The 12,798-nt window shown below is 37.3% G+C and overlaps 1 protein-coding gene across 4 annotated transcripts in view; it reads left to right on the top strand.

Moving 5' to 3' along the window:
• Positions 1-12,798, top strand: part of Syn1 (Syntrophin-like 1) — a 449,556-nt gene that overhangs the window by 286,003 nt on the left and 150,755 nt on the right. For all 4 annotated transcript variants that reach the window (XR_014129212.1, XM_081746459.1, XM_081746458.1 and 1 more), the window contains one exon: positions 3,509-3,729. Coding sequence is in view for 3 of the 4 variants with exons in the window: in XM_081746459.1 (XP_081602585.1) it covers positions 3,509-3,729 (221 nt within the window). In the remaining variant the exon portion in view is untranslated. The remainder of the gene's footprint in view (positions 1-3,508; positions 3,730-12,798) is intronic.

The raw sequence follows: 12,798 nt of genomic DNA, 5'->3' as shown, positions 1-12,798 counted from the left end.
TTGCGGAAGAGCCGAGATATATATATATATATATATATATAGAGAGAGAGTGTGAGATTGAGAGAAAGGGAAGATAAATACGGGACTGTAAGAAGTAAAGCGAATTTCAATCGATTTGTTTCACGGATCTGTTACACATGAGACATTCTGTCACCCATAATTTATATACCATTAAACACATAATCTAGAAGAACCGTTTATGTGCGTCAGATGAACTGAATGTGAAAACTTCTGGAGCAGAGATAATGTTTAAATGTTAAAATGTTCAGTATCTGGATTGACATCATCCTCAAGTTATCAAAATAAAAGTTTTAAACCAGATTTTCAATTTTCACTGCGTTGTGTTTTGAAGTTCTTTGAAAAGTAGTTTTACTCTAGAAGTATTGGTGCTTGCTTAATAATTATATCTATTATATAGTATGTTTTCTCTTAATTTTTCCATATTTTTGCATTCCAAGACCCAATTACAGTTTCCATACTTTCTGCTACATTATAAAACACCTACAACAGCGGTTCTGGGACTTTTTTTTTTAATTAGGACCACTTATTTGCTAAAACAGGGTTCCTACTGGTCAGAGAAATCAGGGAAAGCTCAGGGAAAATGGTACGGGTCAGGGAAGATCAGAGAAAAAGACTGGAAATCAGAGAAAGTCAGGGAAATTTTATAAAATATATTTTTTCTCACATTAATTGTACACCAGTTTCAGCTAAGCCAATCATTATGTGGGACGTTGCTGAGATTTGTATGGGAGGTAAGTGGAACGTATGAGCAATTGATTACTATTTGTCTCTTATAGAGTAAATGTTCTAATATACCTAGGTATAAATATACACCGTTATTTATATGTCAACGTCAGCCGATACCTGTCATGAAAGTCAGGGAATTTCCTGCCAAAGGTCAAGAAAAGTCAGGGAAATAATTTTTCTAGATCAGTAAGAACTCTATAAAATAATCCGCGGGCTACTCTGCTCTTGTCTTCTTCTAGAGGAAATTTAGCATTTTTGTAGCACGTGTTAATACCTTATACTTTATATTGAAATAAATAAATAATTTTCTCAGCACCTGCCGTAAGTAGACTGGAGTTTATAGGTTCACTCTAGGTGTACTTTATTTCTTGGCAACTACTGACCGGACCTAAACAAAATTTGGTGTGCAAGTAGGCTGTCGTCTAAAGAATAAAGATTGCTATAGTTTGGTGGTCGGACTTGGCCAGAAACAGGTTCAGCTCGATAGGAGAAGAGAGGCTGTGTTCCATACATTTGTACGCTGGGAGCTACTGGGTTCGATTCACCTACTGTATTCCGCTTGTCGTATATTAGTTTCAGTTATTGAAGTCTATCACAATCTATATATATAACAATGAAAGTAACTATGTTTCTGCCTGATGAGGTTCAGGCCTAGGATGTTTTTTTATCATTGCGCTTTGATGGTGCAACTTAGGAAAGGAGAAGGAGAAAATACATAAAAATGATCGAAAATGATCTATATTAGTGTCGAATCCATAGTTTTCGGGGTCGCTGAGATAAAGAGTGACACTTCCGATGCCGTGTAAATCCAAATTCAGTCTCTCAACTTGGGGGAGGGGGAGAAGATGATATATATATATATATATATATATATATATATATATATATATATATATATATATATATATATATATATATATATATATATATATATATATATAAATGATCAAAAATGACCGATATTAGCGTCGAATCCTCAGTTTTATTATTATTAGAATTATATATACAACAGGGCGTTATAAGATTCTAATGTTAGTACTACATCCGGCGGATACTGCATACGTTATCTTTTAAACTAAACCGAATATTTGAATTCTGTTTTTTGCAGTAGAAAGGTAGATTTATAATCTCGACCGTGTTCGTTAATGGAGTCAGTCCGTTTACCTTTTTAAGGGTAACGGTGACTTTTAATGGTGGTTATCCCATTTTCTACTTTTGAAACAAAGATGTGTATAATGGTAGAATTCTAGAAGTTACACATAGCGGCGTTGGATGACAGCAAATATCTTTCAGCGATTGACATCTGTCGGATGGGATTGAAACTTCTTGAAATAGAAATAAATTACATTTTGCTTGATTCTTGTTATAATTGTTAACAAAGTTTATTTTTTCTATCTTTCTGGACTATTCGAGCGGTCCCGGGTTCGATTTCCGGTGGGGCCACTCGGTCGATAAAGTGTAAAAAGCTTTTTCAGGCCAGCCACCCTGAATGAGATTTTCCTGGGTTTTCCTCATTCACACCAGGCAAATGCCGGGGTAGTACCTAACTTATAGATCCCAGGCTGCTTCCTTCCTTCCCTTTCCCCGGGTAGTGTGCTCGACGAGAGACGTCATCCCTCAAACGTGATGGGCTAAATGGCCTTAGCTGTCGAAAGCCCAAAACTCCAATTCCTAATCCTTTCTGGACTATTGTTGTATTCAAGAATACCGTAGTTTCAGAAACGGTGATCGATTGGATAGACGAACACACTAGATCTTTTGCGTTAGCTAATAAAGATGAACGTACGCCTCCTATTCGGAATAAGACAATGAGTATCATGGGCTTCTTCTTAGGAAGTGATGTAGACCACGGTCTGATTTGTTTCCCCACAATCTGTATGACAAAGGCTGAGTGAACCCCAACGCTGCGTTTGAGCGAGAATAGAACGAAAGACGAATCCAGTCTCCACCGGGAATTAGATGCAGATCGTTCGGTTGACAGGTAAACGTCTTGCCGACACCGCGACCACATTCTTTGCGTTAGCGTTATATTGAGACTTGGTGTCCTGAAAGTTAATAATCGAAATTCACCACCAGCATTTCATAAATTGAAGGATCTTAACGTTACATAATATCGGTAATATTTAGACTTGTGTGTAAAACTATGTATTGGCTTACCAACTTTCACCCACCACATAAATATGGTTTATATGAACTGAACTATAATAACTAATGAAGATTTTTTGCTTTCTATCCTAACAAATATTAGTTACAAGTTAGCTGTATTGAATCGCATTGTCTTTAAAATATTGGTTGTATGTCAGTATGAAGTTGAGCAAGTTTCTCCAATAGTATCAAGTTATCCTTTTGCCAGAATCAAGACCTAACCAACTCGCATTTTCGTACCGTGAACGATAAATTCACTTCATTTAATGAAGGGCGTTGGGCGGATCTCTCCGATATGGCATTTCTCTTAAGTCGCCTTGCTTAATGTGTAATATTTTGATGGCAAATACTTCTCAGTCTGTTACGTTTGGTGATAGTTCAATTGTTTGTGTGCTTATAGTATATGAACTGAATGTTTGTCGAACCACTAAAGTAAATTCTGAATGAGTTTTTTTCTCTCTCTCTCTCTCCCAAACTCGAGACCGAATAATATCCGAACACAGTATGCCTGTTTTTATCTCGTTTCAAAGTTGTTCAATCTACTTTTAATCTCTTCAACGAAAGTTCTACCTGTTACTTTTTGTGACTAAATGTGTGCTTTTATCTTTTGTTTTAGAGAACCGGACTTTTGAGCTTCATTCGCCAGATGGTGTTCATAGCTGTGTCCTCAGAGCAGGTGATCCTACGGAAGCTGCGGCTTGGTTTAACACGTTACACTCAGCGCTCAATATTCTCACCAATCAAGCATTGGTTTCTGCCAATCAGGCGCTTTCTTCTGCATTGGAAGGATCCGAATTGCAGCAGATTGGCTGGCTTTCAAGGAGGATTACCAATCAGGTAAGAAACTGTTGATCACAAAAGTTCCTGAAAATGTTAACAGTTTAATTCATTTGCAGAAATGTACTATTATATGCAAGAGATAAATAAGTAGGGTTACATCGCACACCCGGTGAAAGATAAAACATGGAAATTTTAAGTTATCATCTCTCAAAACAGAATAGAGAGAGCTCTCTCTCCCTGGTGGTATTTTCACAGAACTAAACAACTAAACAAATTAAACCTTAGATGAAAAAAAAAAAAAGAGTATTCCAGTGAGCGGGTTTGACTGAATATCAAACTTGAAAAGTCTGTTCCCACAAATATGTATTTTTGACTTGAAACAGTCTTCCACCGCGTGTGCGATATCTCAGTGATGTATGGTACTGCACCGAATAATGTGCTTTTTTTTTTTTTTTTTTTTTTTTTAAGAAGTTTACGGGAATTGTTTGTTAGACAAAGTTTTGAAATATGTAAGAGAGTTATTAAAATGTCAACGAACCTATTTTCAAAGTGCGAAAACCTTGTACCATTTGTGAAACGAAACAACTACACAAATCGAACAAGATTTCAAATTTCTAAATATGAATTTTCATAGGAATTTAGCTACTGTTACTTTGTTAGCCAATTTTAAATTCATAACACATACTTTCTCCATATTTCGTGCTTTTCGCTTTACCGACCTTTAGTTCAATATTTTACCTTGAATTAAATTCAGAGGAGTTGGTTAGCATAACCTATGCTTCTCGGTCATTTTCGTTAGCCGAATATTATTTATTACTTACAAGTGCGTATTGTAAGATTCCATACCTCACGTGTAAGCAACTACTATAAATACATGCTTCAGTTTCGAACACGTTATTGTGTTCAAAACATAAACACCAGCAGACGATGGGAAGCGGATACGAAGAAAAATCGGAAGAAAACCGAAGATGGGCAACCTCCCCTGCAAGAGGACGTTTATAAACAAAATATTGCAATATAAACTTGAAAATTATTTTCACGGTTCGCAGCTTACGTGATTTCTGAGTGATTGATCCCATTAATATTCAAGTATTAACTTGGGCTGCGGTGGCTCAGTGGTAGAGCGTTCACCTCTGGTGCTTGGGGTCCCGGGTTCGATCCCAGCCCCCGCCAAGTGAACTTTGTGGTGGACAAGCACCGTGTGCGTGGGTATTCTCGGGGTTCTCCCGTTTCCTCCCACTTTCTTCATTCCACCATTTCATTCATTTCTCATAATCACCGTCTCCTTTAGCCTAACCGGCATAACCGTGGGACGTAAAACTCAAAGATTTCATTTCATTTTCAAGTATTAACTTTAATCTGCTTTCATTAAGTCCAGGTGATAACTTGAGGGGGAAAATACTATCATAATTACGATAAGAATTATATATTGTAAGATACGGGTCTATTCACATCATCCGGAAGCTGGTTTTGGCGTTGAAGAGAATCGGAAGAGATCCATCCTTCCGGCGTCTTGAATGGTCGTTTTGCCAGATTAGGTTTTAGTGAACCATAATGGACTCTTCACATGCGTCCCGGTTGTATGCTGTCCATTGGAATTTCCTGAAAGTTGTATCATGTACTATCGACAAAAGGTCTGGACATGGAAGAAGGTGAAAAATGATGTGAAGACAACATCCAGGCATGTGCCCAGATGAATTATCACCCGTATCATGAGAGAAGTGTCTTTAGACTTGTAGCTCAGATACGTAGGTGATTTTTTCCGACTTGAAAATAAAATTGGATTTGCAGGTAATTTTGTGTCTTATTTAAAATTTAATAGAAAACCTCTATTTGTTTTACTGACTGTTAAACTTTTACTGTGCTTCGAAGTGACATTGGAAAATAAATCAGTACTTTATTCGCTTAAAAAAAAAAAAAAAAAATCGGAGCTGATTAGTCTTCTTTCTCCCCCAGTTCCGAGAATGTCTTCGTGAAATATTATCGACAAATTATGTAAGCTTTAATTTTTCTCAGTCTCGTTCGCTGATTATCTCGCTTCGTTTGCTTTCTGCTTAACGAGTACTAAATTTGATTTCGTCACATTCGACTTGTAATGCTAACAACCGGGTAATTATCAATTATTTTACATTCTCTTAGGTTTCTTTTTTCATTTCAGATAGTGGATACAGATAGAAATCTCTGTAATATGCGTTGACATTTTTAGACAAATATTTTTTGATGAGAATTTCATGAGATTTCGATATAAGAATGTTTTCAGTAGTTCAGCTCAGCAATCATACATAACGTATTAACGTTGAATGACAAAGGATTTGAGTTTCGGTGTATTATAATAGTTATATAATACGAGGGTGATTCAAATGAAAACCTTATAAGTACTATAAAAAATTGTATGATGGAATTTTTATATAGCAGTACTGCTCCTTAAGTTTCACAAAATGACCGACAGGTGACAGAGTGACCTACGGCACAGGAGACGGAAGCAACAACATTAGTACAAAGATGGCCACGCCACTAGCAACATGCACCACGTTAGAGCAGCAATCTGTGATACGTTTTTTGAGTAGTGAGGATGTCAAACCTATTGAAATTCTCGCAAGATGACATCGGTGATTCGTGTTTGTCCCCGCAGCAAGTGCACGAGTGGTATAGAAAGTTTAAAAATGGCGTAACATCTGTGGAGGATGTCCTACGACCGGGGCAGGCTCACCGCGTGTTGAAAGACGAAAACAGTCCTTTAGTGAGGAGCTATAAAAAATAACAGGTGCATTACTCTGAAGAAAGTAGCCACTATTTTGAATATTAGTGTTGGTTCAGCGCACAATATTGTTCGTAACGTGTTGCAGTTCAATAAAGTGTCTGGAAGATGGGTGTCACATTACTTGACAGCTGAGTTGGAAGACCATCACGTCGATACTTGTGAACAACTGTTGCATCGTTTCCACGTCGAAGGTGATTCATTTCTGAAAAGTATCGTTACAGGTTATGAGACCTGGGTTCACTACCACCAACCAGAAACAAAGAGATTAAGCAGGGAATTGCACCATAGCTCATCACCGAAACTCAAAAAATTCCGCACTAAACCATTAGCGGGAAAGGTAATGGTCAGTCTCTTCTGGGATGCAAAGGGAGTCATTTTGCGACATTTCATGGAGAGGGAGGCAACAGTATCCAGTACTTCGTATTCATATCTGCTCACAAACCAAATTCGCCCGGCAATTCGGAGCAAACGACGAGAACTTCTAACTTCAGGTGTATTGTTACAACATGACAACGCTCGATCGCATACTGCCTGTTTGACAATTTGAGACTATCGAGGATTTGAAATGTGAATGTCTTCTACACCCACATCATTCACTAGACTTCACCCGTAGTGACTTTCATGTGTTTGGACCGCTTTCAGAAGTTACGAAGAAATGAAAACACGGTCACGAGCAAAATACTGTTTTAAATGTGGTATCCGTACACTTCCGAAGCATTGGAATACTTCCATTTAACGTCTGGGAGATTACGTTGATAAATTATAGATATGTTTTTCTTAATTGTTAATATTTACAGCACTTTAAGGTTTTCATTTGAATCACCCTCATAATTTCTTATAACACTAATTACAATTTAATTTTTGCACAGAAATCTAAAAGTTAATGTGTAAGTTACATCAAGAAAAGAAGAAATAATGCCTAAAAGAGACTTACATTTTTAGTGCCTATGGGACTCCTATATTAGTACAGGGTGTCCCAAAAGTCACCGAACTCGATGTTTAAGACCGTATGACTAAAAAACTAAATGGAATGAAAAGGAATGCTCTTTGCAACAGAAAGTCCTATATATTGAGAAAATTTTCAGACACAATCATGTTTCTTGCCATGCATGAATTAATAATAAACATGAAAAAATTGCAGATTGAATGTACTGAATCACAGAAGTCATACCCGTAAATTTTTTCAACATTTCCCAATACTACCAAACAATCTAGTTGCCCATATATTGAATATGACAGAAAAGTACTTTGTTAAAGTCTTACAAACATTGCACACATGTATTATTGAGCTATTCACAAAATCTATGTTTTTACAATAATATGAACCACGCTGACAAGACTGCTGCTGTCAAGTGTCACTGACAGATGAGTTTGACTTCTAGCTAGCACACTAAGGCACTTTTAATGGAAAAGGAGAAAGTTGATTCTTAGGAGAAATCTGATAACTTACATACACCTTGCAACCCTGAAATTGACAAATGACTACAAAGCACATGAAATGTTCAAAGTAAGTGTTCAAAATGTCCACCATTTTCTTGGATACATAAGTTTGTACGTTTTATCATATTTTCGGACACCTTTCTGAGGGTTAGAGCATCGATATTCCCAATTTCCTTTGTAATGTTTCTTTTCAGATCCTCCAAGATCCTGTGTTCATTTTGGTATACTTTCCCCTTTAAGTAACCCAACAGGAAATAGTCAGCAGATGTCAAATCTAAATAGCGACTGGGCCATAATCAGACGATTGAAAAAAAAAAAAAATCGCGCAGCAGACGAAGTGAATCGTTGGATGTGTGGCAGGTTGCTCCATCTTGTTGCAGCCAAGCATCACGTTCATCTTCTTCCAGGAGAGCAACGAATTGCATTATGGGATCCCTATACACAGCAGTATCCATTGTTGTCTCAAAGAATAACGATACGTCAATATGACGCCTCGATATTGCGCACCACACCCCGATTTTTTGGGGGTGCAAAGGTTGTTCATACAACTGGTGTAGGTTCTTTGTGGCACAGAATCTCGAATTCTGAATGTTTACATAGCCACCTAATTGAAACCAAGCTTCGTTGAAAAAAAAATCGATATTGAGAACATTAACACCACTTCTGATTAATGAGTGAACCAACGACAGTATCGCAACCCTGATGCAAAATCCACCTCTTTCAATTTATGCACAACATGAACTCTATATGGATAAAATTTCAATTTCCGTACAGCACTGTGAGCATTTGACTTGCGTGAATCACATTCTAAGGCGAGCTTCCTGACTGACTTCTTTGGGGATGTCACAATTCTTTGTTCAACACGGTGCATAACGTCAGCCTCCAAAACAGAGGGGCGTCCTGAACGTAACCTGTCTGCTACTGATCTATTTTCGCGAAACCTTTGAACTAGAGAAAAAATGGTTGACTTCTGTGGCCAAGGAGAGTGGAAACTTTACACTAAATGTTTGTCTTACACCAGAATATGACACTGTTCTGAAGTATTGTTCCACAATATACACTCTTTCCTGCGTAGAGAATCTCATTTTGAAAATCAAAGGACTGCAGCCCAAGTGGACACCATCACTTATCGAGCAACGAATAGTTAACTGTATAGCAACTATTCTAGGTCCATGAAACAAATGAAAAACTAATCGCTACATTTCAGGGTTGCAATGTACGTTATCAGATTTTTTCCCTTAAAAACAAAGTCAGCTTTCTCCTTTTTCATAAAAAGTGCCTTAGTATGGTAGCTAGTTGTCAAACCTATCTGTCAGTGACACTTGACAACAGCAGTGTTGCCAGCGTGGTTCACATTACTGTTAAGAACATGGATTTTGTAAATAGTTCAATAATACACGTGTGCAATGTTTGTAAGACTTCATCCACGTACTTTTTCTGTCAAATTCAATATATGGACATCGATAGTATTGAGAAATGTTGAAAAAATTACGGGTATGACTTCTGTGATTCAGTATAATCAATTTGCAAAAAAAAAAAAAAAAAAAAAAAAAAAATCCGACTCTGGCAACAGTTTTAATGTTTATTATTAAATCATGCATGGCAAGAAACATGTTTGTGCCTGAAAATATTCTCAATATATAGGGCTTTCTGTTGCAAAGAGCTTTCTTTCTCATTCTATTTTTTTTTTTTTAAGTTATACGGTCTTAAACATCGAGTTCGGTGACTTTCGGGACACCCTGTATACGCCGAGGAATTGTTTAATCTTTAGTTTTTTCATATATAAATCGCCGGAAACATTTTTTCTACATAAACAACCAGTTTATTAAGTCGTCTTATTTCAGTTTTACAACCCTTGGATCAAAAGTGGTTATAAGGTGATACGATCTCCATGTGAGGCACTTAACCTGTTGAACAAGACCAAGAATAAATGGTCGATAAAACCATAAAGGAAAGCATTTACAGCCCCAATCATCGAACTAATTGTTTCACTCATCTCTTTAATAATTCAGGAGATTGTAGTGCTCCGCCGTCGCATTATAGGTGGATTTAGTTTCTTCGTTCCTTGTTTTGGTTGTTGAATGTTGTGTTCCGGTTCATGTGTATAGGTCTAATGTTTTTTTGAATATCTTTGTTGGATTTATTTACTAAATTGTTTCAATTCAAAAATTCCAAAATATGAAAATATGTGGCAAGTCATACTCCTTGAAGTAGTTGCTGAATATCTTAAAGAGTGCTTCAAAATTATGGGAGGCAGATTTGGTAGAATAACAACTTGATAAAATATAGTTCAAATTCAATAACATTTTAAAATCGCTTCATAATTATAAGTATGCCATGTAATAGTTAGTTTGCATCCTAAAAGTTATGTATCTGCAATTTCCTCTATAATGCATTATACATATTCAGCAGTATCCTTTAATGCCATCAATTTATCTTCATATTGTTTTTAACAGTTTCACCTTTTCTACATACCTTGTGTTTCATAATATTCATACGCTGCTACTTTCTTGTTTATTATACAAATATATTATTATTTATATTCTTTCCTAATCACACAACAATATTTTATTCTACAGGGTAGTCCGGAAGTGGATGTACCCCACCTTTAGTTTCAACCGTATAGTGGTAGTTATGGTACAATGTCTGGACACAGTTACCCTGAAGTCTTAAGAGTCGTAAACATCGGTATGATCACTATCCATGTCATAATACAGCTGAATTCTGCGCCAAGTTGTCGCAGATGTTTTGCGGATATACTCCGGAGTCACGAGGGTGAAGACGTGTTCCACAGCTGCTCGTAACTCCTGCGTTGTGTGATATCAAGTGTTTCTTACTTGTTGCTTTATGAAACCTCAGAGAGCATTGTCTGGTATCGTCAGATCGGGTCTTCTTGAAGGCCAGCTAAAGGGAGCTGGTGAAGATGCAAAACCTCTTCCAATCCAGCGGCGAGGAAACGTCTGATTCAGGTAATTGCGCACGTGAATCGCGAAATGCGCTTGTACTCCATCCTGCTGTATCACAACAGTGTATTTGATACTATTTTCTTCCAGTTGAGGCACCAACCACTCATGAAGTATCTCCAGGTAAAAATGTCCATTAACATTGTCTTGGAAGAAGTAAGGCCCAACCGTCAGAAAATACCAATTAGGGGTACGCCCACTTCCGGACCATGCTGTATTTATTTATTAACTTCTATATTTATTAATCACTTGTTTCTAAGTTATTCTTGAACATAATGCAGGCAATAAACTATTTCAACTCCCTCTCATATAGTAAATTATAAACAATTAAGGTTTACAACAGTGCCGTGCCGTGGAAAATCAGCGCCCGGGGCGAGAGTATACGGCGTCCCCTCCCCTTACATATGAATGAGCTCGACAGACCAGCTGCGAAGCGAATAAAAATTCAAAACCAAACCCCGCTTTTCCTTGATTTTGACAACTTTTTATTACTTTTACTTCCATATATATATATATATATATATATATATATATATATATATATATATATATTTCTTTTTCCTTCCGAATTTTGCGCCCTCTTACTTCGGCGCCCGAGGTCGACGTCCCGCTCGCCCCCTCCTCGGCACGGTACTTTACTGGTTTACAGCAAGGTATAGAGAAGCATTTCCAAACATTATTACGTATCTATTTACTTTTATCACCATAATATTTCATTTTCGGTGATTTATTTGATTTGATTTTAGTATCTTGTTTAGCAGCGAGGCTATATGAGACGTGGACCTACAATGTAGCGTGGGATCCGAACCACATGAGATTCCGCCGGAAATCGAATCTGGATCCCCTACGCCAAATGCGTGTACGCTAACCGCTTAGCACGAGGGAGCTCTCATTTTCGGTGATTATTTCATAGATTCCATCTCAATCAACCTCTCGCTCTAATGATTACTATTTAGATCCGCCTTGAATAAAACAGAAGATTCAGAAGTGTGAATATGTCAAGTGAAATTGAGTGTCTATAATAGTAATCTCCAACTGACCGATCAGTGACGTAATAGTGAACTTTTATGATCAGATCCAGGACAGAGAGAACAGGTTGAGCAAAGAAGGGGAGGGAACGAGATAAATGGAATGGAATAAAACAAGTATGGGCAGTGTATGATTAGTCATGAATACACGAATAGTGTATGTGCAAAACCATCGGCTTTTCCTTATTTGCCTGTCACCACTCACTTCTATCAATGCTAGATCTAATATCTATTCCTTGCTCTTTTTGTATCTTTTTCCTAAAGTACGAGCACCAAACTGTAACGTCATAGAGCAAGTTGGAAATTACTAGTCTAGAAGTTTTGAGGTTGAGAGTCCAATAGGTTGAGTTGGAGATTGTGTGAGACTGAGATAATACCCTCATTAAATTAATAAACTAATATTTCCCAATTACATTATTATACAGTGCCGGATCTAGAAAGTAAAAACAGAGAGGGCAGTCAGAGCCCAAACTAAAAAACTAACTAACTCTACGGGCCTATGGAACCCCGAGGTTCAACGCCGCGTTCACAAAAGCTCTCCAGTGACTTCTATCCTTAGCCAACTGGATCCAGTTCTGCGAGATCCATCTTAATATTGTCCTTCTATCTGCGTCTAAGTCTTCCTAATGGTCGTTTTCCGATTGGACTTCCAGCTAAAACTTTGAAAATGTTGCTATTTTCTTACATTCTGACTACATGGCCTGCCCGCCTGAGCCTCCTAGGTTTGATGACCCTAACAATGTTCGGAAAACGGTATACATGATGTAGAACCTAAACTATAATAGATATATCATAAGTTTCCGCAAATAATTTCAATTTGAAATCTGTTTACACACTTCGTGTTTGCAAATTGATTTACAATGTTTCATTTGTTCTGCACAAGTTTCCAACTTAACTATTTCCCGATGGTTATTATGGTTAAGTTGCACGTTGA

The sequence above is a fragment of the Thermobia domestica genome, chromosome 18 (assembly GCF_964235325.1).
Source record: "Thermobia domestica chromosome 18, izTheDome1.hap1.1, whole genome shotgun sequence".
NCBI classification, from domain to species: Eukaryota; Metazoa; Arthropoda; class Insecta; order Zygentoma; family Lepismatidae; genus Thermobia; species Thermobia domestica.
The sequence above is the reverse complement of the archived record's forward strand: the minus strand, read 5'-3'. Positions and strand labels throughout refer to the sequence as shown.